Source organism: Chiloscyllium plagiosum, unplaced genomic scaffold, assembly GCF_037043375.1.
Source record: "Chiloscyllium plagiosum isolate Xiang-an unplaced genomic scaffold, Cpla_swu_hap1 HiC_scaffold_30, whole genome shotgun sequence".
NCBI classification, from domain to species: Eukaryota; Metazoa; Chordata; class Chondrichthyes; order Orectolobiformes; family Hemiscylliidae; genus Chiloscyllium; species Chiloscyllium plagiosum.
Window position 1 is genome coordinate 2,908,648 of NW_028270168.1, and position 25,339 is coordinate 2,933,986.

The 25,339-nt window shown below is 41.3% G+C and overlaps 1 protein-coding gene across 4 annotated transcripts in view; it reads left to right on the plus strand.

Moving 5' to 3' along the window:
- Positions 1-25,105, plus strand: part of LOC122563455 (myotubularin-related protein 9-like) — a 47,070-nt gene extending 21,965 nt beyond the window's left edge. For 2 of the 4 annotated variants that reach the window (XM_043717200.2, XM_043717201.2), the window contains 9 exons: positions 54-162; positions 2,408-2,533; positions 3,206-3,379; positions 4,649-4,866; positions 11,219-11,380; positions 13,696-13,837; positions 14,733-14,953; positions 20,762-20,913; positions 23,005-25,105. In XM_043717200.2, the coding sequence (XP_043573135.2) occupies positions 54-162; positions 2,408-2,533; positions 3,206-3,379; positions 4,649-4,866; positions 11,219-11,380; positions 13,696-13,837; positions 14,733-14,953; positions 20,762-20,913; positions 23,005-23,141 (1,441 nt within the window). In that variant the 3' untranslated portion in view covers positions 23,142-25,105. The other 2 variants (XM_087976659.1, XM_087976658.1) reach the window with 2 other exon arrangements.
- The last annotated feature ends 234 nt before the right edge of the window (positions 25,106-25,339 follow it).

Consider the following 25,339-nt stretch of genomic DNA (forward strand, 5'->3'; position numbering starts at 1 on the left):
TTCACATTCCATAATGTGTTTTAACAGCCCAAGACATTTTCTTTCTTTTCCAGATATACAGGGTCTTCAGGGATAATAACTATTAAATGTAAAGACTTGTGTGTTATGTACCTGGAGATACCAGGAATGGAAGAATGCTTGAACGTTGCCAAGTCCATTGAGGTAATGCAATGATTGTGAAAATAGCTGTAGAAATTGTTCCATTTGACCAGAGAATTAAGAAATAACACATAAGAGAGAAATTCCAAACTGACTAGGCAGAAATTTGCAAGTTGAAACTGAATTTCTATCTATAAGATTTAAGATAAAAGCTATCCTATCCACATGGAAACAATGTGGGAATGGACTGGAATATTCCCAGTGGTTTCCTGATGTTGGGCTTCTGGCAAGGATTGGTATATCCCAAGTAGTGGATTGAATGAGATCATTGAGGCAGAGGCCATCATTTTTTGTCCATTAGTTTTCATTCTGAGTAACACTCATTTCAAGTGCCTCAATTTGAAGCTACAAAATGATCCTGATTATCTTTTAGCCTCTTGGATGTCAGTGTGAACCCACACTAACCCACAGAATACAAATAGCCTTTTGCTGCTGATTTATATGCGATAAAATTTGAAGATCGCAAAACCACTCTCTGGAATCAGAAGGGCAATTTGAGTTATATAATCACACTAAACATCCTTCACTAAATTAAAGGATCCTTTTAAAAACTGCGTGACAATAATTTTAAAAAATTTAGCCACAGAATAGAGCCAGAGTTTTACAGCAAGGAAAGGTCTGCTATTAGCATTTCAGAGCTCATCTAAATAGTTCTTAAATATCTTGAGACTTCCTGCCTCTACCTTTCAGACGGTGAGTTCTAAATACCCACCACCCTCTCAATGAAAATGTTTTTCCTCATATCCCTTCTAATCTTCCTGCTTCTTATCATAAAACTCTGCCCCTGGTTCTTAACCCCACTACTAAAGGGGAATGCTTCACCCTATCTACTCTGTTCATGTCCCTCAGAACTTTCTACATCTCAATCATGCTCCCCCCTCAGCCTCCTTTGCTTTACGGCGGACACTCCCAGACTATCTAGTCTCTCTTCAGAGTTGAATCACTCCAGCCCAGGCAGCATCCTGGTGAATCCCTTCGGCACAAGATATAGCCAGGAAAACATTCAATTTACAGGAAATGTTATGCTTTGAATATAGTTGCTATGTGGAGAGTATAATGAAATATGTTCTGTAGATATACAATACCTCATCAGAGAAGGTGCCACAGTGAAAAATATTTATTCTCCAGACTGACAGACTTCACTTGGTATACAAGGAACATTCACAATTGTAGAAATCGAGTAATGTTTAATTTTTGTGTTAATTCTGAACCTTGCAACCAAAATCAATCACTCTGAACAAAGGTTTGCTGTTGAATGAAATGCAGTGATCCATCAGTAGCATGAATCTGGAAGATGCAATATATATGATCATTTCCCAAAATCCACGGTATAAAGGAACCAGGGCAGAGATTATCATCACATAAAAGGTAAGTGGATTAATGACTGGATTGACCAGCTGTGAACAGCACTGCCAAGGCCAACAGTTGTTACCCTTGAATTCAGTGGTTTGCTGACTCTTTGAGAAGACAGTTAACATAACCACAATGCTGGAGTCACACATAGTCCAAACTGGGTAAGGACAGCAGATTTCCTTTTCCGAGGAGCATTAATAGAAACTCGGCATTCAGCCATGGAACAGTCTCCATAATTCACTGTGATCAGATCTGATCCTTCACATTAATGACATAACCTGTTTTCTCCCCATATCCTTGATGTCTGTAAAATCTAAAACAAAATTCTTTTTTTTTGATGGCAATGATGGGTTCATGGTCAGTATCAGTAAGACTGGCTTTCAACTCTACCAGGTGCTGTGATGGGTCTTGAATCATGTCCCCAGCCTCTGCATGGCCTGTCCAGTGACACAGCTATTAACCACCAGCTGTCTTTATTGGCTCTGTCTAACTTTCTCATGATTTTTGTTTCTCCCAGAACATTGTAAGATGGGGGTGGGGAAGGGGAGGGGGAGCAGAGGCGGTGTTCAGTTGTCCTAAATCTGGCCATGGCCAGGGGAATGGCTGCTCTTTTGTTGTTGTTGACTTTCTCTGGTGCTAAGAGAGGAGCAGAGAAACTTAATTCATTTTTGAATTTACTTCAAAAAGTATTTACATCTTGGAACAGAAATCTAATTAAAACAAATCTGAAATTTTACAATTCCAAATCTTTTCATATCCTGTTTTATTCCCACTCTCGAAGGGCCAGTATACTGCAGCATTCTGAACCAATAAGTAAACTCTCAACACTGTTACATTGATGTTTCTGGTATAATTCTTTGATAAAATATCCATTTTCTCTGATTTTGTTTTGCAGTCTCTGTCTTCTCTGGAATCTGTCAGACACATGTACCCCTTCTTCTATCGGCCAAAGGAACCGAACCTTCAGGAAGGCTGGAACTTATTTACTCCTGAAGAACAGTTTACTAAGCTGTCTTTACATGTTAGTTTGTTTTGGTATATACAACTTTTCAAGAATTTTAAAGATAAAAAATGTAAAAAGCTTTCATATTTAAATGTATTTGTTGATGCTTTCTTATTTCTAATCTTTTACCTTCTTTCCTGTTTGCTGCAGAAGGAAGTGATTGCTTCTTTCTGCTATACAGCTGGACAGAGTGTGTCCTGGAATGATAAACTCCCCTCAGTAATCAAATTTGCAGCCTTTTGCTTTTGAGTGCTGAAGCTAAATCTTTCAAATATATTCTCGAGAAGTGTCATACTGGACTTGAAACAGTAACTGTCTTTCTGCCTTCACAGATGCTGATAGATTTGCTGAGTTTCTCCAGCACATTATGTTTCTTGTTTCAGCAACCACAGCACTTTGTCTTAGCTTTTTCAGATATTGATTGTTTTTCGGCAGTTATTTGTTTCTGATGTTTTCACAATAAGTTTTTTTAATGCATCTTAATATTGTTTGGTGCATTAAGGAAGTTTCTCCCAAGATATCCCTTCTAAGCTGGGTGACTCTCCCCAGTGACACCAGAAACCTCTGACAATATTCTGCCTCCACCCAATGACCCACTGCTAGAATATTCATTTGTTTTCAAAGTAACAGATGGCTCTGCTGTTCAATCAGTAATTAAAAGCTATCTTTAAAACTGTTTCACTCACATAGACCGATAATTGGAGACTCAGTTACGTGAACAAAGAGTTTGCTGTGTGTTTGAGTTACCCTGAAGCAGTGATTGTTCACAAGGCTGTTGATGATGCAGCTCTAAAGACCATAGCCTGCTTTCGTCAAAGTGGACGCTTTCCAGTCCTGAGTTACCACCACAAGAGGACTGGAATGGTAAGAAACCTTACTCTGTTGCTATTTACAATATCGCACTTCAAGAATGAGAACATCATGTTACTGCAATTCAAGTGTCATTCAGTTTTAATTAAATACCTTCTAAACTGCACAACCTGTGGCCTGCAGGAAACTTGCTGCTGCATTCAGTATTACCATCTGGAAAGATGCTAATCTTTGAAATAAAAATCCTGAATGTCAGATGACATTCAAGCAACAAACAAGGAGAGGTTGATTGAATGAAGTCTGAGATTCAGACTTGTTACTCTAATGGTGAGTGAGCTCTTTCAGACACTCTCAGCTGGACAATATGGCCTAGACATAACATGTCTCAGTTACATAGAGTCATGGAAACAGGCCCCTCGGCTCAACTTGTCCATGCTGCCCAGTTTTCACAATTAATTTAGTCCCATTTCCCTATGTTTGGTCCATATCCCTCCATACCCATCCTATCCAGGTACCTGTCCAAATGCTTCTTAAATGATGAAATTGTATTCTCCTCCACCACTCCCTCTGGCAGCCCGTTCCAGACACTCACCTCTCTCTGTGTGAAAAAATTGTCCTCTGGACCCTTTTGTATCTCTCCCCTCTCACCTTAAACCTATGTCCCCTAGTTATTGATCGCCTACCATGGGGAAAAGCTGTTGGCTATCTACCTTATCTATGCCTCTCATGATTTAAGGTCACCCGTCAGTCTCCCACACTCCAGAGAAAAAAGTCCCAGCCTATCCAACCTCTCCTTATAACTCAAGCCTTCCAGTCCAGGCAGCATCCTAGCTAATCTTTTCTACACCTGTTCTAGTTTACTCAGATCCTTTCTATAGTGATCAGAACTGCATGCTGTACTCCAAATGTGGCCTCACCAACATCTTGTACAGCTGCAAACAGACATCCTGACTCCTACACACAATGCTCTGATGAATGAAAGCAAGTGGCCAAAAGCCTTCTTCATTGCCCTGTCTACCTGTGACTCCACTTTCAAGGAGCTATGAACCTGTACGCTTTAGATCTCTTTGTTCTATAACACTCCCCAGGGCCCTACCATTCACTGTGTATCGAGAAGCTCAGCAGTTGCTTGCTTATCATCTCATAGAACTAAATATTTGTTACTGGTGGACACTTTAGTTGATTAGAATCACCTTTGAATCCACCAGCAAGAAGTAGGTTTGTGTGTGGAACAAACAATAACTGTTTCATGTGTTCAATATGTTTGGAATATGGTGAATGGATCTCTGGCTTGGATGATGCTAAAGATATTGTTACTTGTAGGTGATAATGCGGAGTAGTCAGCCACTGACTGGAGCCAATGGCAAGAGATGTAAAGAGGATGAACAATACCTGGCTGCTGTTCTCCACCCTGATAAGAAAGGTTATATCATTGATACCAGATCCACACAAGCTGCCCATCAGGCAAAGGTGAAAGGTGGAGGCTTTGAATCTAAAACTAAATACCACAATTGGAAAAGACTACACAGATCAATAGAGAGGTAAGGAATAGGGCAACAAACTAATTAGCGCGTAAAGTGGGCTTTCACCATTTCTATTGAAAGAATATGAAACAGAAGACAGTGGCATTTTTAAATGAATTTTCCATTAGGAGCAAGATTAAAATGGTATGTTTTTAAAATATAGCATTAATAACCAATAGCTGATCAATCCTCTGACTCTGTCCTAGATATCTATCAGTGATTCCTTCCATTCCTCACACTGCACTCAATCAGATCATCAGGAGTTGATATAAAGGGAGCCAAGTCTACCGCTTCATCCCTCCCTGACTCACCCTGTGAACTATCTTGATACTGTCAGGATGCCTGATTGATGCAGAGGCTTTAGAACTTGCTGGAATGGAATGTCTGGGTGGTCTTAGCGGACTATTTTATTGACTCCAACCTCTTCCCCAAACATTCATTCACATTGAATCAGATTGGGCAGCTGATGGTAACACTGAACAAGTCAGATCCCATAATGAAGCCAGTTTGAAAGTCTGTAAGTCCTAATTTTCTTTTTATTTACCATGGTGACCATTCGCAGGATGTAGGCACAAGAGACCGTTAATGTACTTCAGCACTATCCACAACTCCACCGTCCTTAATGTCATCCGCAAATTTATTAACCCATCCTTCTACACCCTCATCTAGGTCCTTTATGAAAATGACAAACAGCAGTGACTCCAAAACCGATCCTTTTGGTACACCATTAGTAACTGAACTCCATGATGAACACTTCCCATCAAACATCGCCTTCTGTCTTCTTTCAGCTAGCCAACTTCTGATCCAAACCGCTAAATCACCCTCAATCCCACTCCTCTGTATTTTGTGCAATAGCCGACCGTGGGGAACCTTATCGAATGCTGAAAGCCATATACACCACATCAACCGCTTTACCCTCATCCACCTGTTTGGTCACCTTTGCAAAGAACTCAATAAGGTTTGTGAGGCACGACCTACCCTTCACAAAACTGTGTTGACTATCCCTACTCAACTTATTCCTCTCTAGATGATTATAAATCCTATCTCTTATTCACCTCAGTACCTTTTTTAAATGCAAGTAAACAAAGCAAATCTCCAGATACTCCATCTTAACTGAACGCACAAATCTAAATTGAAACTAAAAAATAAATCCTCCCCTTTCTTAACACATGCTACAAAGGTACAAATCAAATTTAAAGCTATACATTAAATCCTTTACTTTAGAACCAAGATCACAAATAATAAAAATAAATGGCAATACCTCATCATGCAGTATTTTGGAATCCTACTTGATCTAAAGCTGAGCTTCAGGTACAACATTTCTTTTTCAATAATAATTTCAATAATAATTTTCAATAATAATTTCAATAATTGGTCCCTAGTCCAAAAACCAATCAGCTTCACTTTTAAACGATCCTCAGCTCCATTTTGTCAGCACATTTGTCAGCTGAAACCCACAGTTACACAAACAGGGTTCGTAAAAAATATCAAATTCCTTACTTTCAAAACATCCTTCTGAAACAATGGTCCTGGACACCATTGTTCTCCTTTTAATCCATGGCTTTAAAAAGCACAAAAATAGAAAGGCATGGTCCTTAAGTGCTGTTAACCCACCACCTCCACACCCCCTGTCTTCACTGACCTCCATGGGCTCCATATCACCCATTTCATTCAGCTGACGCTTCTTGGCTGTGTGTTTAACTCTTCCCCTGTGTCCCCAGTTCTTGCATCTGCCTCAGGTTTTCTTTGCAGCATCCTTCACCCTTCTGGATCTTGCCTTTTACACTTGTCCTACTTCTGAAACCCTGACCTGGGAAAGGGAGCCTTGAATCACTTTGGTCAGAAGGAGAGTGAGCACACTCCACTCCTGATTATTGAGCGGGCAGTGAAGATGAAGATCTGTCTGATCTGATATTCATTGATAATGGTTGAAAATTTGATGCTTCTTAACCTACTCTGATTGATCAGAGTTGTGGATTGATATTCACACACAATCATACTCTGAGTAAATCCAGTCATGTGTAAATGATGTTTTGATTCACATAAACACAGAGTGATAACACTTAATTTGTTTTGAGAGTTTAGATTCCCTACCGTGTGGAAATAGACCATCCGAAGGGTAACCCACCCAGACCCATTTCCCTCTGACTAATGCACCTAACACTATGGGCAACTTAGCATGGCCAATTCACCTGACCGGCACATCTTTGGACTGTGGGAGGAAACCAGAGCGCCCAGAGGAAACCCACGCAGACACGGGGAGAATGTGCAAACTCCACACAGTCTCCGAAGGCTGGAATTGAACCTGGGACCCTGGTGCTGTGAGGCAGCAGTGCTAACCACTGAGCCACTGTTCCATTTTCTTGATCTTCTTCCTGCAGTTTAACTGCAAAGGATGTAAAAATGACAGATCTGGCTGTGATGCATTCAGCCATGTTTGATGTAAAATAGTTAATGTGACCGTCTCTGTTATTGCTGTGTGTCTGCCTGTTTTTATGTCTGGCTGGTAACCGAATCAATGTCACTGATAGGAGAACAGGCAGGTTCAGTCTGAGCAATGTAACATTGGGCTGGTTGTAAAATAGCCATCTGATCTGAGGGCTCCTGTTCCCACTGAGTGGTTCAGGTTAACATGACCTCATATAGACAGGAGGCCCTGGTTCAAGTCTCGGCTGTTCCAGGGTATGTACTAATATCAGTGAACAGGTGAGAAAATAGCTACAGGATGTGCCCAGGGTTAATACATACTTACCTTGGTTGCTAACACTTGCTTTTGGAGGCCAATTGTGTCACAGTGGTAGAGTCCCCAGCCCTGGACCGGGAGGCCTCATTCAAAACCACCTGAACCCAGGAATGTGTAATAACCTCTCTGAATAGGGTGATTAGAAAAATAGGTTAAATGAAAAAAAAAACCTCCTTTGTTCATTGACTAACTGAACAAGTCAGAGTTACAGCGAGAGAGGTGAACATGTAAGTACAGTGGACAAGATGACAAAGAAATATCAGAGAAATGCATTGTTCCATCCCCTGCTCCATCCCCTGCTTCAGCCCCTGCTCCAGCCCCTGCTCCATCAGCGGTCCCTGCTCGAGCCTTTACTCCAGCCCCTGTTCCATCTCCTGCTCCAGTTCAGGCTTCTGTGGTGGGGACAGTTGGATCACCTGGGAACAGATAAAAATTGAGCTGAAGAAGAGAACGTACCCACTGAGAGGCTGCTGGATAGTGTTAATTGGAGTGGAAGGCAGATTAGACAGACTGACAGAAACATGTTCGCTGCTACCTGCTGGTTTCAGTTTGGGCAGTTCTGTAGAGTCCTGAGCAGAACCTACCTCTGTGCAGCAGTTGCTCCTGAGAAGGGGAGAAGATAGTATTGAATTGTTAAAATTAGCTTAGCTCAGTGTCAGGACTTTAGTGGAAGTTTCAGACCAGAAGTGCTTTGGCTGAAACACTGAAGGAATTATTTGAAGCTGAGAAGACTTATACTTGTCTGAAGGCTTGAGGAAATGTTCTCCAATTCTGAAGATTGGAAGTTGAAGCCACAGATAAATTAAGCCATTTGAGGGGATAGAGAAGGGAACCCTCTCTGGTCTGAGTCTTGTAGAGCGGTGCTTTTGGGATTATATTTTTACTGTGTGTTTCAAAATCTTTAAGTTTATATTTTATGTAACTGAGGAACAAAGTGTCTGATGATAGAACAGAAACCGAGTCATAGTCCACAGAGCAGCAGAGTTATCAGCCTTTTAGATGAATATGGATCAATAAACAGACACTTAAAATCCTGAGAGAAATATTACCAGCAATGCCTCCACAGAATCCTACAAATCCATTTTCAGGATAGACATTCCAACACTCCTTTTTCAGGCCAGTGTCCCCAACCTTAAGGCACTGGGTTAATGTTAATCAGCTGGATTGGACAGGCCACATCTTCTGGAAGTCTGACACAGGACTCCAATACAAGCTCCTTACTCTGAACTCTATTCCAGCAACTGTTACCTGGAGGGCAGAGGAAACAATTCAAGAATAGCCTCAAATTCTCTCTGAAGAAAAGCGATTTCCCATTATCTCATGGGAATCTCTAGCCCAAGACTGTCCCAAAGCAGAGAAGCAGCATCTGTGAGGCTAGCGATCGTTTTGGATGTCTCTGAAATGCCCAACGCGGGAGTCAGGCACAGACAGTGGGAGGAGTGTGTAAAAAGCTGAACATCCCACCCAACCCGCTTCTGTAAACCCCACCCTTCCCATTTCCAGCAAGGTGAGTCACCTCAGGACGCACCATTCCAGAGGGTAGTAACAATGTCCTTCATTGTGAGGGATATCCTGAAGGAAATGAGAGCTCCTGCAGTACTGCGCTCTGGTATTGTGATGCTGTGGGACTGTCCCACTGTGACCTATTGGTCTCTGAGGGACAGTTTGTTCAATAGGCTGATAATCGGCCAGAAAATCCTTCCAACCCCTGGTCAGACAAGGTTTCCATATCCCCAGAAAGAGAGTCATGTCAGTGTAGATATACTCAAAGACACAGGCGCTGCTCTGATGTGTCAGTCTAAAGATTTATATATAAGACACTGAGTGGGATTTGAACCTATAACCAGCTTATGACCGAAAAGTTGGTTCTCCTGCTCCTCGGAGGCTGTCTGACCTGACGTGCTATAACCATCCGACTCAGGCACAGCTGTCACCTTCACTGAAACAATGGTAACAATTGATGAGAGTTCAGTGATTCTACAGAACAAAGAACATCTGCTTTGCTCTTTCTAACAGGATCCATGCAGTTCTTGGCAGCTGGAAGACTGCTCCATTCGTGAATAGGCAGGAGGCTGGAAGAACACAGCAAGCCAGGCAGCATCAAGAGGTGGAGAAGTCAATGGTTCAAGTCATGAAGGACTGAGTCCTGAAGAAAGGTTATACCCAAAACATCGACTTCTCCACCTCCTGATGCTGCCTGGCTTGCTGTGTTCCCCCAGCCTCCTGCCTGTCTACCTTGGATTCCAGCATCTGCAGCTTTTTTGTCTCTCTCCATTAGTGAATAGATCAGGCCAGCCTGGTAAGACACTGTCACACACCAGAACTTGAATTTATTCTGTCATCAGAGAATTAAACCTTTCATGTCTCACTGTCAGGAAGAGTGTTCTGAGAATAACTAGGATGGTTGCCAATCAAAATTAACTTCCTGGGAAAGGTGTAAGTGATAGGAATCTTTTGTGAAGAGTTTAGAAGCAAGAAATTCTGTGTGCAGTTATTTTTCTGGGAAGAAACGCCAGTGTTTCTAGAGGGGATAAATTATATTGGGATTGTGTACAATCCACAGCCTCTGCCACTACTGTCCAGTTAAAATCAGAAGAAGAGGCTTTACAGAGTTGGGTTTCTACCTTGTTTACAGTTACTAACATCCCACCAGCACAATCACGTTGTTATTTTGAATGGGGTGGGGTGGGGGGTGAGATGGTTGGATGCCGTGTTTGAGATAGAACAAACCTCAGAGAATATTCCTGAATGTAATCGTCATAAAGTTCTTCAAAAGAAGGCAAACAAATATTAAACATTCCAGCGCTGAACTTGATGCATAATTCCATGAATACTGCCATATTCAACTTCAATAAGACAAAGAATTGCCTATGCTGGAAATATAAAAAAAAAACAAAATTTCTGGAGAAACTCAGTAGGTCTGGCAGCATCTGTGGAGAGAGAGCAGAGTGAATGTTTTGAGCCCAGTGACCCTTCAACCTCAAACTGGATGATCTTCCAGTCACCTTTAACCCTGTAACTTTGGAAATCAGTTATCATTCTTCCACTGTGTCCCAATCAACTCACTTCTAAATCCCTCTTGCATGCTGTTTGGTTACTTAAGATTTTAGGGTGATTTTAATGATTGTAGGCTTGACTTGTGTAAGAGTCAATGAGTCAGAATTTTGTTTCTGCTGAAATTTAGTGAAAAATGAGCATACACCATGGACATTATTTATCTGTTAGAAACTTGATTTCTTTTAGTAGTCTAATTTTGTGAGGAATCAGACATGTAATATGGAGGGTTCCACACTGCTGTAAAAAACCCAGGTCTACACATTATCCTGCAGGCTGAGACGGACTCCAGTTGATGTTGAGAGCATTCCCCAGGTCAAAGCTGGTGGCTTGAAATTGACATCCTGAGCTTTGGATGTACCTCTGCCTCAGAATTCACTTCCCTTTGGTGCTGAGTTAATGCATGTGCAAAGATCTTGATGAATTTTTAGGATGTAATCCCTGTAGGTATGTCTTATGGAACTGTCAGCATAATTAAAAGATGCAACATAGCATCTGATGTTCAATACTGGAGCACGTCCTGGAAAGCTGAACTTCTTCTAATCAGTGTTAATGTATTTTCTTTTATTACAGAGGCAGAGTTCTTCAGGAAAGCCTGATTAAATTAGTCGATGCTTGTAATGACCAATCCAATAGCATTGACAGGTGGCTCAGTAAACTGGAGGCTTCTAAATGGCTGAGCCATGTTAAAACTATATTGACCATCGCGTGTCTGGCTGCACAGTGTGTTGACAGGTAACACTCTAACTTCAGACGTCATTTCTAACAGTAGCAATTCTTTGTGATAGGACATTGTGTCTCCCATTGAGCTCCCTCTTGCTGGAGGGTCAGTTAGCTGGTTGGCTGGTTTGTAAATACCAAGTGGTGCCAGCAGCGTGGGTTCAATTTCTGTGACCAGCTGAGATTACTACTTTCTCAACTTCACCATTGCCTGAGGTGCAGTGGCTCTCAGGTTAAACTTATCAACCATTGTCTCTCAGTAACAAGGGACTATCATTACTTTACAATTTACTCTCACTCTGACCTATTCCCTGTGCACCAGCATTCCTCTGTATGTCTGGTACATGCTGTTTTCTCCCGTGTGATCAGCAGGCCATGGCTCACAGCAGTCAACCCAATCTTGCTGTTGTCTGATGTTCACATAAACGCGCTTCCCCAGAGAATCACTTGATAGAAATCACAAAAAGGAATCTGGCTAAACACTGAGGCTGGTCACAGTGATCTAACTGTGACCATAGATTGGCTAATTCTGAAGAAATTAAGGATTAGATTAGATTCCCTACAATGTGGAAACAGGCCCTTCAGGCCAACCAGTCCACACCAACCCTCCGAAGAGTAACCCACCCAGATCCATTTCCCTCTGACTAATACACGTAATACTATGGGAAATTTAGCATGGCCAATTCACCTGCCCTACACATCTTTAAGGAACTCTTATAGCAATTTTATGGATGCCTGTCTCTGAAACTGGACCATTGTAATTGTGTTTGTTTATCTTAAACAGCTAACTATTAGAATTCCTGTAGGATTGATATATAATTGCACACTTCCTGTTTTTTTTGCTTAAACTGTTCAAAAGATTTCAAAATTATTTTCTCAATTAAGGTCCTCTGGCAGCCTTGAATATTGTACCGGGAATGTCAATGAATGTAGCTGATTACACAAATGTATAAATTGAGCATTACTGAGAAAAGGCTCTTGTTCTCAAACGTTGTCAATGTGCACTCATCAGAATAAAATCACAAGAATATCAAATCCCGAAGGGAACAATTTATATTGCATAGAAAACAGGGTGCAGATTGGTTAGCAGAAGACTGGCACTAAGATAACTCTCATGTGAAGAGCCTGTGCAGACACAATGGGCCGAATGGTCTGTTTCTACAAAGGAATTTCATGATTCTGTGGTTGGTAAGTCAATCCTGATTGGCAAGACATGGTGTAATGGGAAATGTACCCACAATTTTCCCAAGCTTTTGTTCTATTGAAAACGTTGCAAAGCATTGCCATGGTCCCTCTGTTTGCACAAGGCAGAATATAAAAGTGATGCACTCTGAAAGCTCAACTGACAACCTTAAATTCATTGCCTTTGTAACTCCGAGCAGAGTCAGCCTTGCACAGTTTACTCGGAGCAGAAGAAATTGAGAGGGGCTGTGACTGAGATGTATAAAATTCTGAGGAGCACCGACAGGGTGATTGGGAAGAAACCTTTCTTCTTAGTGGAGGGGACAATGATGGTGGTGAGGATGTGAAGGAGGGGGGCAAGTGAATAGATTTAAGCTAAGGGACAAGAGGTTCAGAGAAAATGCGAAGGAAAACTTTTTCACCTAGAGGGAGTTGGGAATCTGGAACTCACTGCCTGTGAGGGTGGGGGAGACAGAAACCCTCATCACATTGAAGAAGGATTTAGATGTGCACATGTGATGTCAAAAAATAAAAGGCTATGGGCCTTGAAAAAGGGGATGAGAATAGTGAGGTGTTTTGTTTTGACCAGCATGGATATGATGGGCCAAAGGGTCTTTTTACCGTGTTGTAGATCTCGGTGACTGTGTGAGTATGATTGAGGATTTCAGCAGCAGATAAGCTGAGGTCACGATGGAGTTGGCTGAAGTTATAAAGGTGGAAATAGGCAATCTCAGAAATGGAGAAGTTGTTTTGCTGGAAGTTCAGAGTGGGGTGGAAGGGAGAGGCCAAATAGATCACCAACGTCACGAACATTCTGGTGTAGTGTGGACCAGTGGACAGTTACCACGTTCTTCTCCAGCTTTAACGGTATACAGAACATTATCTGGAGAATCTCAATACCTCAGGATTAGCAGCAATTTAACATTGACCACGTTTCATAATGTGAAACGTTGACCACAAAGAGTTTCAGAATGTTTACTTAATTCATCTTGTTTGGAGAAAGAAAATGGATTTTAACCAAGACTGTGATTCTGTCAAACTGAACATCAAATTAGTTTAAAGTGAATCATTACAACTAAACTTGGAAAAAACATGTGGTGGGCTATGGGATTCGATGCGAGAGTGATGCTGTCAATTTGCTGTCACAGAGAAGGAGTGTCTGTCCTGATCCATGACTCTGAAGGGAGAGACTCCACCCTCCAGCTCACATCGCTGGCACAAATCATTCTGGATCCAGACTGTCGAACCATTGATGGTTTCCAAGCACTTATCGAGAGGGAATGGTTACAGGTATGTAAAATCAGAAGAAAGCATGATTGAGAAAAGATCATGTTTCTCCCGGTGCATACTTTGCACAGACCACCTAAGGTGCATCCACTCAGGACACATTTAGTGTCTTCAGGATAAAGTGTGCATGAACATTCCAGTCTGTAAAGATTCTGATATCACACTCCAGCGTAGTCAGCCCCACAGTTTTGTCACAACAACACTAGTTAGTTTTTACCCTTCCCCTGGCTGTAATACTTCCCCAAGTAATACTGCCCCACCCTCCAGGCATCAGTCGACTGTTATTCCACAAAGTATTTGATCACTTGGTCTGTACCTGTCTCTGGAATCTAGAAATTTGTAGCTGACACCAATCTGTGCAGTGGAAAGAAGCAGCCCCATTGATTTGCTGTCAGGAGGCAGACTCAACTCAGAGTCTGCCACCAACAGCAAGCTCCAAGCTCCATCAGTCAGCACTGTGAACAATTCACACAGCATCACTACGCCTGGAGTGTGAGAGAACCAGCTCACGGAATTCACTGGATTGCTCTTTATGAGAGCAAGCCCAGAAATGGTTGGCTGAATGGGCTTATTGTATGCTGGAGGAGTTTATGATTTTATGTGATTCATGGATCTCAGCTCTGGACTGTTATCCAGCAATTCCTGCCGGAAGCTCTGTTTGTTTGTGCACATTGAAGAGGAACAGGACAAGGCCTACCTGTGAGGCCTCTCATGGTTGAATTGCCTCTCGCATTTATTATTGAGGCTCACAGAAAGAAGTAGGCACCTCAAGAAACAATATTAACACAATTGATTGTGAGGTTGTGTCTATTCCATTTCTGACACCTTAACAAAGGTGAATGGTTGGCATTGCTCAGACTGAAGAGTTCTGTCACATTTTTATTTTCTTCTTCTTCAGGCAGGACATCCTTTCCAACACCGCTGTGCCAGTTCAGCGTATTCACATGCCAAGCTGAAACAAGAAGCACCCATCTTCCTCATCTTCCTGGATTGCTGCTGGCAGATGATCAGCCAGTTCCCTTGCTCGTTCCAGTTTAATGAGCACTTCCTGATCACATTGTTTGAACATGCCTATGCATCCTGCTTTGGGACATTCCTGTGTAATAATGAAAAGGAACGGTAATGTATGAGGAAATCACTTTACCAAACTCCACCTAATGTGAAGGTCATTGTCAGTGAATCATCACTGAGTTCTTTACAGTAGCAGTCTGTGTAAATATATTCTCAGGACTTACTTTCCATAGGTCAAATTCATAAAATGTTTCTAAACTGTTAAATATTTTGAGAATCAAAATATTGAATCAAATAAATATTACCCAATAATAGATAGCTGAATATAATCCACTGAGAAAAACAAAAACTGTGGATGCTGAAAGTCTGAAAAGTAAAACAGAAATTGCTGGAGAAACTCAGCAGGTCTGGCAGTATCTGTGGAGAGAAAGTAGAGTTAGCATTTCAGGTCCAGTGACCCTTCTCCAGAACTGATGGTAGCTAGGAAAAGCTTGGTATATATGCTGGCAATGGTGTTTGGGGGGCAGGAGAGGTGAGGATAGACAAAGTTAGTCTGGGAGAATGGGTAGCTGCTAATGGGAACCCTTAGTGGCTGACAATGGGGTGTTTGTTGTAGCAGCCCATGGCATGACAAGGTCTGGTGGTTGGGGTGGGGGTAAGGACTTGGGAGAAGGTGGAGGCCCTAAAATAATTAAACTTGATATTGAGTCTCGAAGGCTACAGGATCCCCAGGCTGAAAATGAGGTGCTGTTCTTCCAGCTTACACTGAGCTTCACCAGAGCACTGCAACAAGCCTGAGACAGAGATCTTGGCCTGGGGACAGGGTTCGGTGTTGAAGTGGCAGGCATCTGGAATCTGAGTCTTTTCGCGAGCAGAATGTAGAGGTTCTGCAAAGCAGTTCCCCTCTCTGCGTCTTGTTTCCTGATGTCTTACTTATATCCCTGATGTTTGGGGAAATTCCCGGCAACCTGCCCCATGCTTCCCAGTGGTGAGAGTTCCCTGTACGTATGAAATCTCTAAGATTTCAAAATTTGGTGAAGACAGAAGATATGAGATACATCAGTTGTCATGTTCCAAAACTCCTGACACTTGTTGGGAAAGCCCTGGCAGAATGGAGCATTGCAAACATACCGCTCTACTCAAAGGAAAGAATCAGAAAACAGCAAACCATAGGGCAATTTTCCTAACGTCTATTATATAGAAAATGCTAGAATCCATGATTAAGGAGGTCATGGTCGGACATTTAGAAAATCACACAACCCCAAGTTACAGTCCAACACGTTTATTTGGAAGTACAAGCTTTTGGAGCTGTTGGACTCTAACCTGGTGTTGTGGATTTTTAACTTTGTCCACCCAGTCCAACACTAGTACCTCCACATCATTTAGGAAATCATAATACAATCAAGCAAATTGAACATGCTTTTGTGAAACACAAATCACATTCAGCTAATTTGTTAGAGTTCTGTGAGTCAGGATGGAACCTATAGAAATTGTGTGTTTAGGATTTTAGAAGTATTTGATAAGATGTTACATCAAAAGTTACTGCAAAATAACAGCTCATGGTGTGGGAGTTGAAGATAGGAGGAGCATTCTGAATCCATAACCTAGAAGCTGATGAATTAAAAGCCGAGGTGTTAGCCATAGTATGATGGGTAGCATCCTGGCCTATTAGTCAAAAGGTTTTGGGTTCAAGTCTTATATCAGGGACAGTATCTAAAGGATTAGTTAGCTAACAGCAATGAGAGAGTAGGGAGAAATAACTCTTTTCAGGTTAGCAAGCTGTAACTAATGGAGTGTGACAGGAATCAGTGCTGGAGTCACAAATACCTACACTCACTATAAATGATTGGACAAAGTGACCAAATATATGATATCTGTGTTCTGAAGAAGACTCATTAGACGTGAAACATTAACTCTGTTTCTCTCTTCACAGATACTACCGGACCTGCTGAGTTTCTCCAGCACTTTCTGCTTCAATTATGTATAATAGTTACATTAACTGGTGATACAGGGAAAGGTGAGAAACTAAGTTGTCAACAGGACATGAAGAATTTATAAAGAGATGGGGATAGGCTTAGTGGTTGGATAAATTTTGACAGGTGAAATATAATGTGGAAAAATGTGAATTTCCCTATTTGGCTGGTAGAATAAAAAATGGAGAAAGATTGCAGGACTCTGGGGTGCAGAGAGATGGTATCTGGTACATGAATCAAAAGAAGTTATAGCAAGTACAGATATAGCAAGTGATTGAAAGACAAATGAAGTGTTGATGTTTACTGAAAGGCTATTAAATATAAAAACAGGGACATTTTGCTGCAGGGCCTTGGTGAGACCTCCAGAGGATACTGTACAGGTTTGGCCTCCTTAGCTCAGTAAGAAATCCATTAGGATGTCGAGGGTAGGAGAATGAGAGATGCTTTTATAGAAACAAATAAGATCCTGTGAGGACTTGACAGGATGGATGCTGAGAAGTGAGTGAGCGTAGAACAAGGAGACACTGTTTGAAAGTTAGATGTCTCCCAAGAATGAGATGATTAGAATTTGATTTTTCTCAGAGGGTGATTAGTCTGTGACATTCTCTTCCCCAGACAGCAGTGAGACTTCATCATTGAGTTTATGCCAGGATGAATGAGACTCCTCCACTACCTGGAAAAGTCATACCTCAGTGACATATGGTTATCCCATTTTAAATGAGATGTCTTTCAGATCCATATGACATTGATACCAGCAGCTAATTCTGGTGGGAACACATTGTGGCAAGAATCAAGAATCCACTTTCTAGTGGACAGTTTGTGGAATCCAGGAGGAATCTGATTGCTCCCCTGACCTTTGCGACAAAACCCTGGCCCTTGCCCAAAGTCTTCCCTCTTTTCTGCCAGTCACCAGCTTTTCTGTGAAACTCTCTCTCTGGTCTGAGCATCGTGGTGTGAACAGGCTCCTTGTGCCACAGAAGGTTCTTTAACATCAATTTGGAGGACCCTCCCCCCTGTCAGCTGGGGTGGGAAATGATGCTGAATTATTTAGATAACATCCCAAGTTAAATAATCTGAACCTCACTGAACTCTGAGGAAGATCAACCCTGACTGCTGACCTCACCATGTCCCAGCCACCAAATGTGGAGCTGTTGTTGCAGTCCCATCATTGAATTAGCAGTGACCTGAAGCTCCAACAGACACTGACCCTTTTTATTGTATATTTCAATTCCACTTCCTCTTTAGGTTCAAGGCGAAGCCACAATTTCAGTCAATCCCACTTACACGCAACTCCGATTTGTGAAATCGTAATTATATGCAACAAATTACTTCCTTAGCTTTGACGTACACTGGTCAACCATCAAAAAGCAGCAATTTCAACAGAAGTTAAGACTTTGCAACCAGAGTGTTTGCAAAATCCAGTGAGTGAGAGTCTGAGAGAGTAGGTATAGTTTTCATTAATAAAATGGATCAGAATTTGCCTTTGGTTCTTAATACAATAGAACAGCTATTAAATCAACAAGGTTTCAACTTTACTTAGTGTGCAGGCCCAGGAACTTCCTTACAGAAGTGCATCTACTATTCAAAATTTGAACATGTGCAGTTATACACCACTTGACCCACTGAGCGGGTGAATGCAGACTTTTTTTTTACATATTCCAGTTTTTTTTTATGCTGTAATCATAAGCAATCGACATCACGTTGCAATTTCCTTGTTCCAGAGCTACAATTTGAAGACTAGCTTTAAAGGAAACATCTCAATGGAACAGAGAGGAAAAAGAAAGAAAAGCTTTTGATTCAGATTCTGATTCTTGTGTGAAGCATTGGCGGTTCCTCCTCCAACTGCATTCTCAAATAGCCATGGTATAGGGATTTTTAAATTCAGTGGTTAGTGTGAGTCTGCTAGACAAACGAAAAAAGAGGGATACGGACCAAGGGCAGGCAGGAGGGATTAGTTTTACTTGGCAACATGTTGGGCACAACATCGCATACTTTGCTGTTCTATGTTCTAAAACTTTTAACTTCAAACGAAAATAGATTTATGGAGTTTATTTCAACACCATATGAGAGAAGACTTTATATATATATATATATATATATATATATACTTGTTATTTCTTAGCTTCAACTATCCATTGCTATAGATAATTGCATATAATGAAAGTCTTTTGCTTTTGAAATGAGCTGGGTTTCTGGGGTGGGGGAGAAGTCATTATTAACATTTCTGTGTGGGAAATCTCTCCTCCAGTTGTTCAGAAACAAATCAGCAAAAATGACCTCCCACAGTATCTCTCAGATTTTGATCCTTTCACTTTGACTGAGCAGATTATTTAGACTTCACCATTTTAAGAGTGAAAGAGGAAATGGTCACATTTTCAAAGCAAGTTGCTGTCTCCTGAGAGATCCAGCACATTTCAAAATGTTTTAGTTCTGAAAGCATGGTTTGTGGAGAGTTGCAGCTGAGTTTATATCATCAAGAGAACATTGCACTTTGAATCAGGCCTTTAATGTAGCTCTGCTTGTGTGTTTTTGGCAAGGATGTTACACAGAGGAGATTTCACCATGTCTGTCCCACAAATCCTAATACACTTCTTTCTGAATATTGTGCTTTAATTCTCACTGCTGACAATATTCATCTGGATAAATGAGGAGAATTCTAGGGGCTGGATTTTGCCAAAACTAATCACCCGCACAATGGATCTTTATCAGTTATTCACCACTTTCAGCAAATTAGCGGGCAAAAAGAAACATTAAAGGTTCAGGCTTTACAAACCGTTTGAACTGGTGGAGCACGTGGTGATATCAGGTCAGTAATATCGGGTCCTATACGCCAATGATCTTCCAGAGATGACTTTTCCCAAATCCCGAGATTATTAATCAAAGATGCAGAGGACTGATGCTGCTTTCATTAGCTCCATGTCAAAAGTGAGAAAGATAAAGATTCAAAGTCTGTATCAGAGCACCCCTGTCACCGAGCCTCACTATCCATATACAAATCTCTATAGTCCTCCCTGTCTTCCAGAAAGATCACACAAGAACAGTTGTTACTTACAGTCATAAAGTCATAGAGTCCTATAGCAAACTAAACTAGTCCCATTTGCTTGTATTTGGTCCATATCCCTCTAACTCTTTCCGATTCATGTACCTGTCCAAATGTCTTAAAATTTGGTTGGAATGCTATGCCTCTAGGAATTCTCGTTTGGCTTGTCCTAGGATGGATGTGTTTTCCCAGTCAAAGTGGTGTCCTTCCTCATCTGTATGTAAGGATACCAGCGAGAGAGGGTCATGTCATTTTGTGGCTAGGTGATGTTCATGTATCCTGCTGGCTAGTTTTCTGCCTGTTGTCCAATGTAGTGCTTCGTCCAGAGGCTCACTGAAGATGTTACCTAGCATGATGACGAAATGTCTGAAAATGTGGCAATTAATATTACCCATGATCAAACTTAACGCAGTATCATGTAAGGATCAAAGATAAATTAGTAGATATGACTGGGCCCTCAATGATAAATGGTGGTTTGGTTTCCTTGGAGAGAAAGTTTAGGCTAATCACCTAGGAGAAAGTGAGGACTACAGATGCTGGAGATCAGAGCTGAAAATGTGTTGCTGGAAAAGCGCAGCAGGTCAGGCAGCATCCAAGGAGCAGGAGAATCGATGTTTCGATTCCTGAAGAAGGGCTCATGCCCGAAACGTCGATTCTCCTGCTCCTTGGATGCTGCCTGACCTGCTGCGCTTTTCCAGCAACGCATTTTCAGCTTAGGCTAATCACCACCAGATTTGGACTGAAGTGGGTACGTGGGGTTAATCAGCCCCACTACAATTATTGCATTATTGTAAGAAAACTCTGTTGTATCAGATTGAAACACTCAGCAGAAAATATCAAATAGTGCCAGCAGAAGTACTCAAAATTCACTTATCTTTGGAATACTTTCCTTATTATTTGTAGGTTTACTCTGAATGTGAAGGAACAGACCATTTCGATTTGGAGTCGGATGAACAGACCTTGTGAGCGAAAGCAATACATGAATCCTCTGTACGAAAGAAACAACCTCACCATCTGGCCTTCTGTGGCTCCGCAGAGTTTGCAGCTTTGGCAAGGTACATGGGGCTTTAATGAAAGTTGCTAAACAGAAAGCTGGCTCCCCTTTGTATCGGGTCTCCTGACCCCATCAATCAGCTGGCACTGAAATAAACCAAACAGGCAGCAGGTGATCTGACCCAGATTTTGGATAAGGCTTTGAACAGAGCCTGCTTTCCCTCCCCGGTTCAGGGAAAACAATGCAGGAGACTATTTTGGAGAAGAACATTGGACTGCTCCCCAGTATTGTGGCTAGTATCTTACTGCCATCAGACAAAAACAGATCAACTGGTCCATATCACGTGACTATTTGTGGGAATTTGCTGTAGGCATATCGGCTGCTGCATTTCCTACATAATAACCGTAACCGATCTCCAAAGTATTTCATTGACTTTGAGCCATCTAAAAGTTGTAAAATGTTCTTTACAAATAGAAGTTCTTTATATCCTTTTCTATTTCTCCTTCACTGCCTCTCTTTATCTCACCATTTCCCTTTCCCTTTGTTTCTTTCTGTCTTTCAGTCTCTCCTTTAAAAATGCCGTTTTGAAGATGTTGCGAGGAGTTGGATGTTGTCGTTTCCCCACGAGGGGACAGGGATAGCGAACGCTCAATTCTTTGTCATACAAATGTTGAAATGTTGCAGAATACACTCACAAGGTTTTACTGGGAGGAGCTGAAATTCTCAGAGAATGGAGGAGAGTTGTAGTTCTGTAACAAGCCTGGAAAGTCAGCACAGCAACTGGGCCAGGACTAGAAACATAGACACTGTTGACAAATATAATCCACGTGGGAATGTGTGAGCAGTGACCATACATCAGGATGCTGTCCCTGTGTTAATTACAAGAGCAGAGCTCACTCACATTACCTCTGGCAAGCTGCCTTAGTGCAGTGATAATACAGTTGCACAGCTCTGTGCTACCTTATTGATTGTCTGAAACTACAAAGCTGAAAGAAGGAACTGTTTTATTCAGAGCTTCCACTCACTGAGGAGGCTTCAAGCTAATCTATGTCCAATAGTCTGCTCTGAAAATTCTGTTCACATTTGGATGGCTGCAGTAAACTCCACCCCAGCAGCTGAGACAAACCATAACATTCTGAGTATAATAACCCACAACATTTTAAAATGTCAACCCACTCTGTGTAAATCCAATGTTATCAGAACCTTTTAAAACATTCCAGAGACGTTTCCCCAGAGCAGAAATGGCTGACACAAGGGGTCATAATTTTAAGACAATTGGAGGAAGGTTCAGGGGAGATGTCAGAGGCAGGTTCTTTACACAGAGAGTGGTGGGTGTGTGGAATGCACTATCAGCAGTCAGAGACATTAGGGACATTAAAGGGACTGCTGGTCAAGCACATGGATGGCAGTACATTGAGAGTTGCGTAAGTTAGGTTGATCTTAGATTAAAATAAATGCTTGGCACATTGTGAGCCAAAGGGCCTGTGTCTTCATCAAAAGCCAATTAGTTCTTCCTTGGGCCACACCCCATTTATATGGGGTTGCATATTGCTCAGTGGTTAGCACTGCTGCCTCACAGCACCAGGGTCCCAGATTCGATTCCAGCCATGCATGGTGTCTGATGGTGTTTGCACATTCTCCCTGTGTCTGCATGGGTTTCCTCCGGGTGCTCTGGTTTCCTCTCACAGTCCAAAGTTGTGCAGGTCAGGTGAATTAGTCGTGCTAAATTGCCCGCAGTGTTAGGCGCATCATTCAGAGGGAAATGGCTCTGGGTGGGTTACTCTTCGGAGGTTTGGTGTGGACTGGTTGAGCTGAAGGGCCTGTTTCCACACTGTAGATAATCTAATCTATATAGAAAGCTTTGCACTTTTTGGCATTTTTTTTACATTAATGAAACAGGATAAAAACATGACAATTGTCCAGTAATTACAGATGAGGATTGTCCTATTGACTGTTTATCATAATAGTATCTTTCACAAAATTGTCTATTATTAATTTCACTGTTATCATCCTATATAATTGACTTTTTAAATTCTTGATTGATCCTGCACTGTATGTTTTTCAGGTACAAATTGACGCCGGGTAACCAACCACCTCTGTAACAGTTGGTCCAGTTTGACAGTCACCTGAGTGACCTGTCGTTTTGTTTCAGGGTTGTTCCTGAGATGGAATCGATCACCAGAGCATCAGAACGAGGCATGGGAGCAGATTCATCACATAATGGAATCCTCCAGGAGAAAACCACATCCAACAAGTGCACAACTGTCTGTCCCAAAGGAAGACCACTGAACTGTCAGAGCTTTCAGCACTTGGTATTCAGAGGCCACTGTCCATCTGAATGACTTTCAGAACTTTTCAGCCTCATCCTTTCAAGATCACAACCAGCTGGAGGGATGTAGAAAAGACACAACTATAACTCAGACTGTTCACCCACCGAGATCAGCGAAGGGAACTGAGTTGAAAGGAGAGTAGGAGAGAAAGCAGTTTCCATCTTGATTAACACAATAGTAGCTGAATAAAAGTTTTAAAACTTTGTTTGTTACTTTATTATTTGAGCTGCCAATGGAAAAATGATGATAAATCAGCTGTGAACTCATTGCAGGTTATAAGATTTTTCTCATTACAGATGACTCTTTCTTTAGCTACAGATTGTTTAGTTATATTTATACATTTACTTGTTTCGATTCTGATGTAGGTACGTGATGAGGGTAGAGTTCAGAGCAGCCAAATTGACTGGAGACGCTCTCCAGCATTGAAGCTGGATCAGCTCACACCATTCTCCTGAATACTGTTTTTCAAATATAGGGATAGCATTTTTAGCTACATTATTTAGCAATTTTGTTATATTTTTGAAATACTTTTGTCCTGAAGTTATTCACGGTCAGAATTTTTATTGAATGCTTTTTGATTTTTTTTACAGCAGTTATATAAAACCCTGGTTAAACCACACTTGGAATATTATGTCCAGTTCTAGTCACCTCATTATAGGAAGGATGTAGGTGCTTTACAGAAGATGCAGAGGAGATTTACCAGGATGATTTCTTATGAAGAGAGTTTGAGTGAGCTCAGGCTTTTCACACTGGAGAGAAGAAAGAGGAGGGGTGTACAAGGTAATGAGAGGCATAGATAGAGAAGATAGCCAGAGACTTTTCCCCAGGGCAGAAATGGTTGTCACAAGGGGTCACAAGTTTAAGGTGATTGGAGGAAGATTTAGGGGAAATATCAGAAGTAGGTTCTTTACACAGAGAGTGTGGCTGTGTGAAATGCACTGCCAGCAGTGGTAATAGAGTCAGAGACATTAGGGATATTTAAGAAACTGCTGGACAAGCACATGGACGGCAGTAAAATGAGGGGTGTGTTGATCTTAGATTAAGATAAATGCTTGGCACATTGTGGGCTGAAGGGCCTGTACTGTACTGTACTATTCTATGTTCTATGAATTGGCAACTTCTCATGTATTTATAGCATTATCAGCAAAATTGCTTCAGTTTATGTAGAGAAGTTCAATAAGAGACTTCTGTTAAGATTACAAGATAATATTTCAAATTCACAGCTACATAGATAATGTGATCAGCTACTTCCCTCTTTAGTAAGTGCAATGGTCAAGAGTAGAAATGTATATTGTAGGTAGTTGGGACCTTCGGCTCTCCATACCTTATTTTTTAAGCAAGAGAAAAGATATGAGTCTTACTCCAGGTTTACTGTCTCAGTAAATAACAATGTCATTGTATTTTACTAAATGTTGCATTTTAATTGAAGATCATTAAAGGTTTCAGAATGTAGACAGGCAATGCTATGCCATCCAGTGTTGGTAAAGAAGTACTGCAATAATATTTGGTGTGGCTGGTTCAATGGACATGTGCCCAAACCTCACCCACCCAATTCAAACTAAAACCTCACACACTGAGAAGACACTGAACTAAGAAAGTGGAGAGGGCTGTATATGTTGTTAATATATTTCAGGGAGTGGAATGGTAATAAATGTAGTTTGTTTCACAGAATAATTAATAACATTACACTGAATACATTCTCCCTTATATACAGAATAATCATTACATTACTGAATGTCACTTCTCCAAAAGCAAGATCTGTGTTTTGCAAAGTGACTAAGAAATTTTGTGTTCATGAGATGAAGAGAGTTTTATTTCATTTATCAGATTAACATGGAATTGTTAATTCTGCACATTAATAAAGTTTCAAAACATTTATATTTGTACAAAATCAAAATTTAAATAAAAGTTATTAGTACAATCCTCATTTGTAATATTGCATTTGATATTTTACCTTTGGCAGTAAAGTTAAAGACCTACTATAATCCTGCTTTCTTGTTAGAGAGAGAGATATCCGATGGTGGTTTAACCTGAGGGTCACCATGCCTCAGGTGAGTCACGAGATTGAGAAAGGGAATCTTTCATGGTGTCCTCAGCTAGTGCAGGAATTAAACACACACCATTGGCATCGCTCTCCATCGAAATGCAGCCATCCAG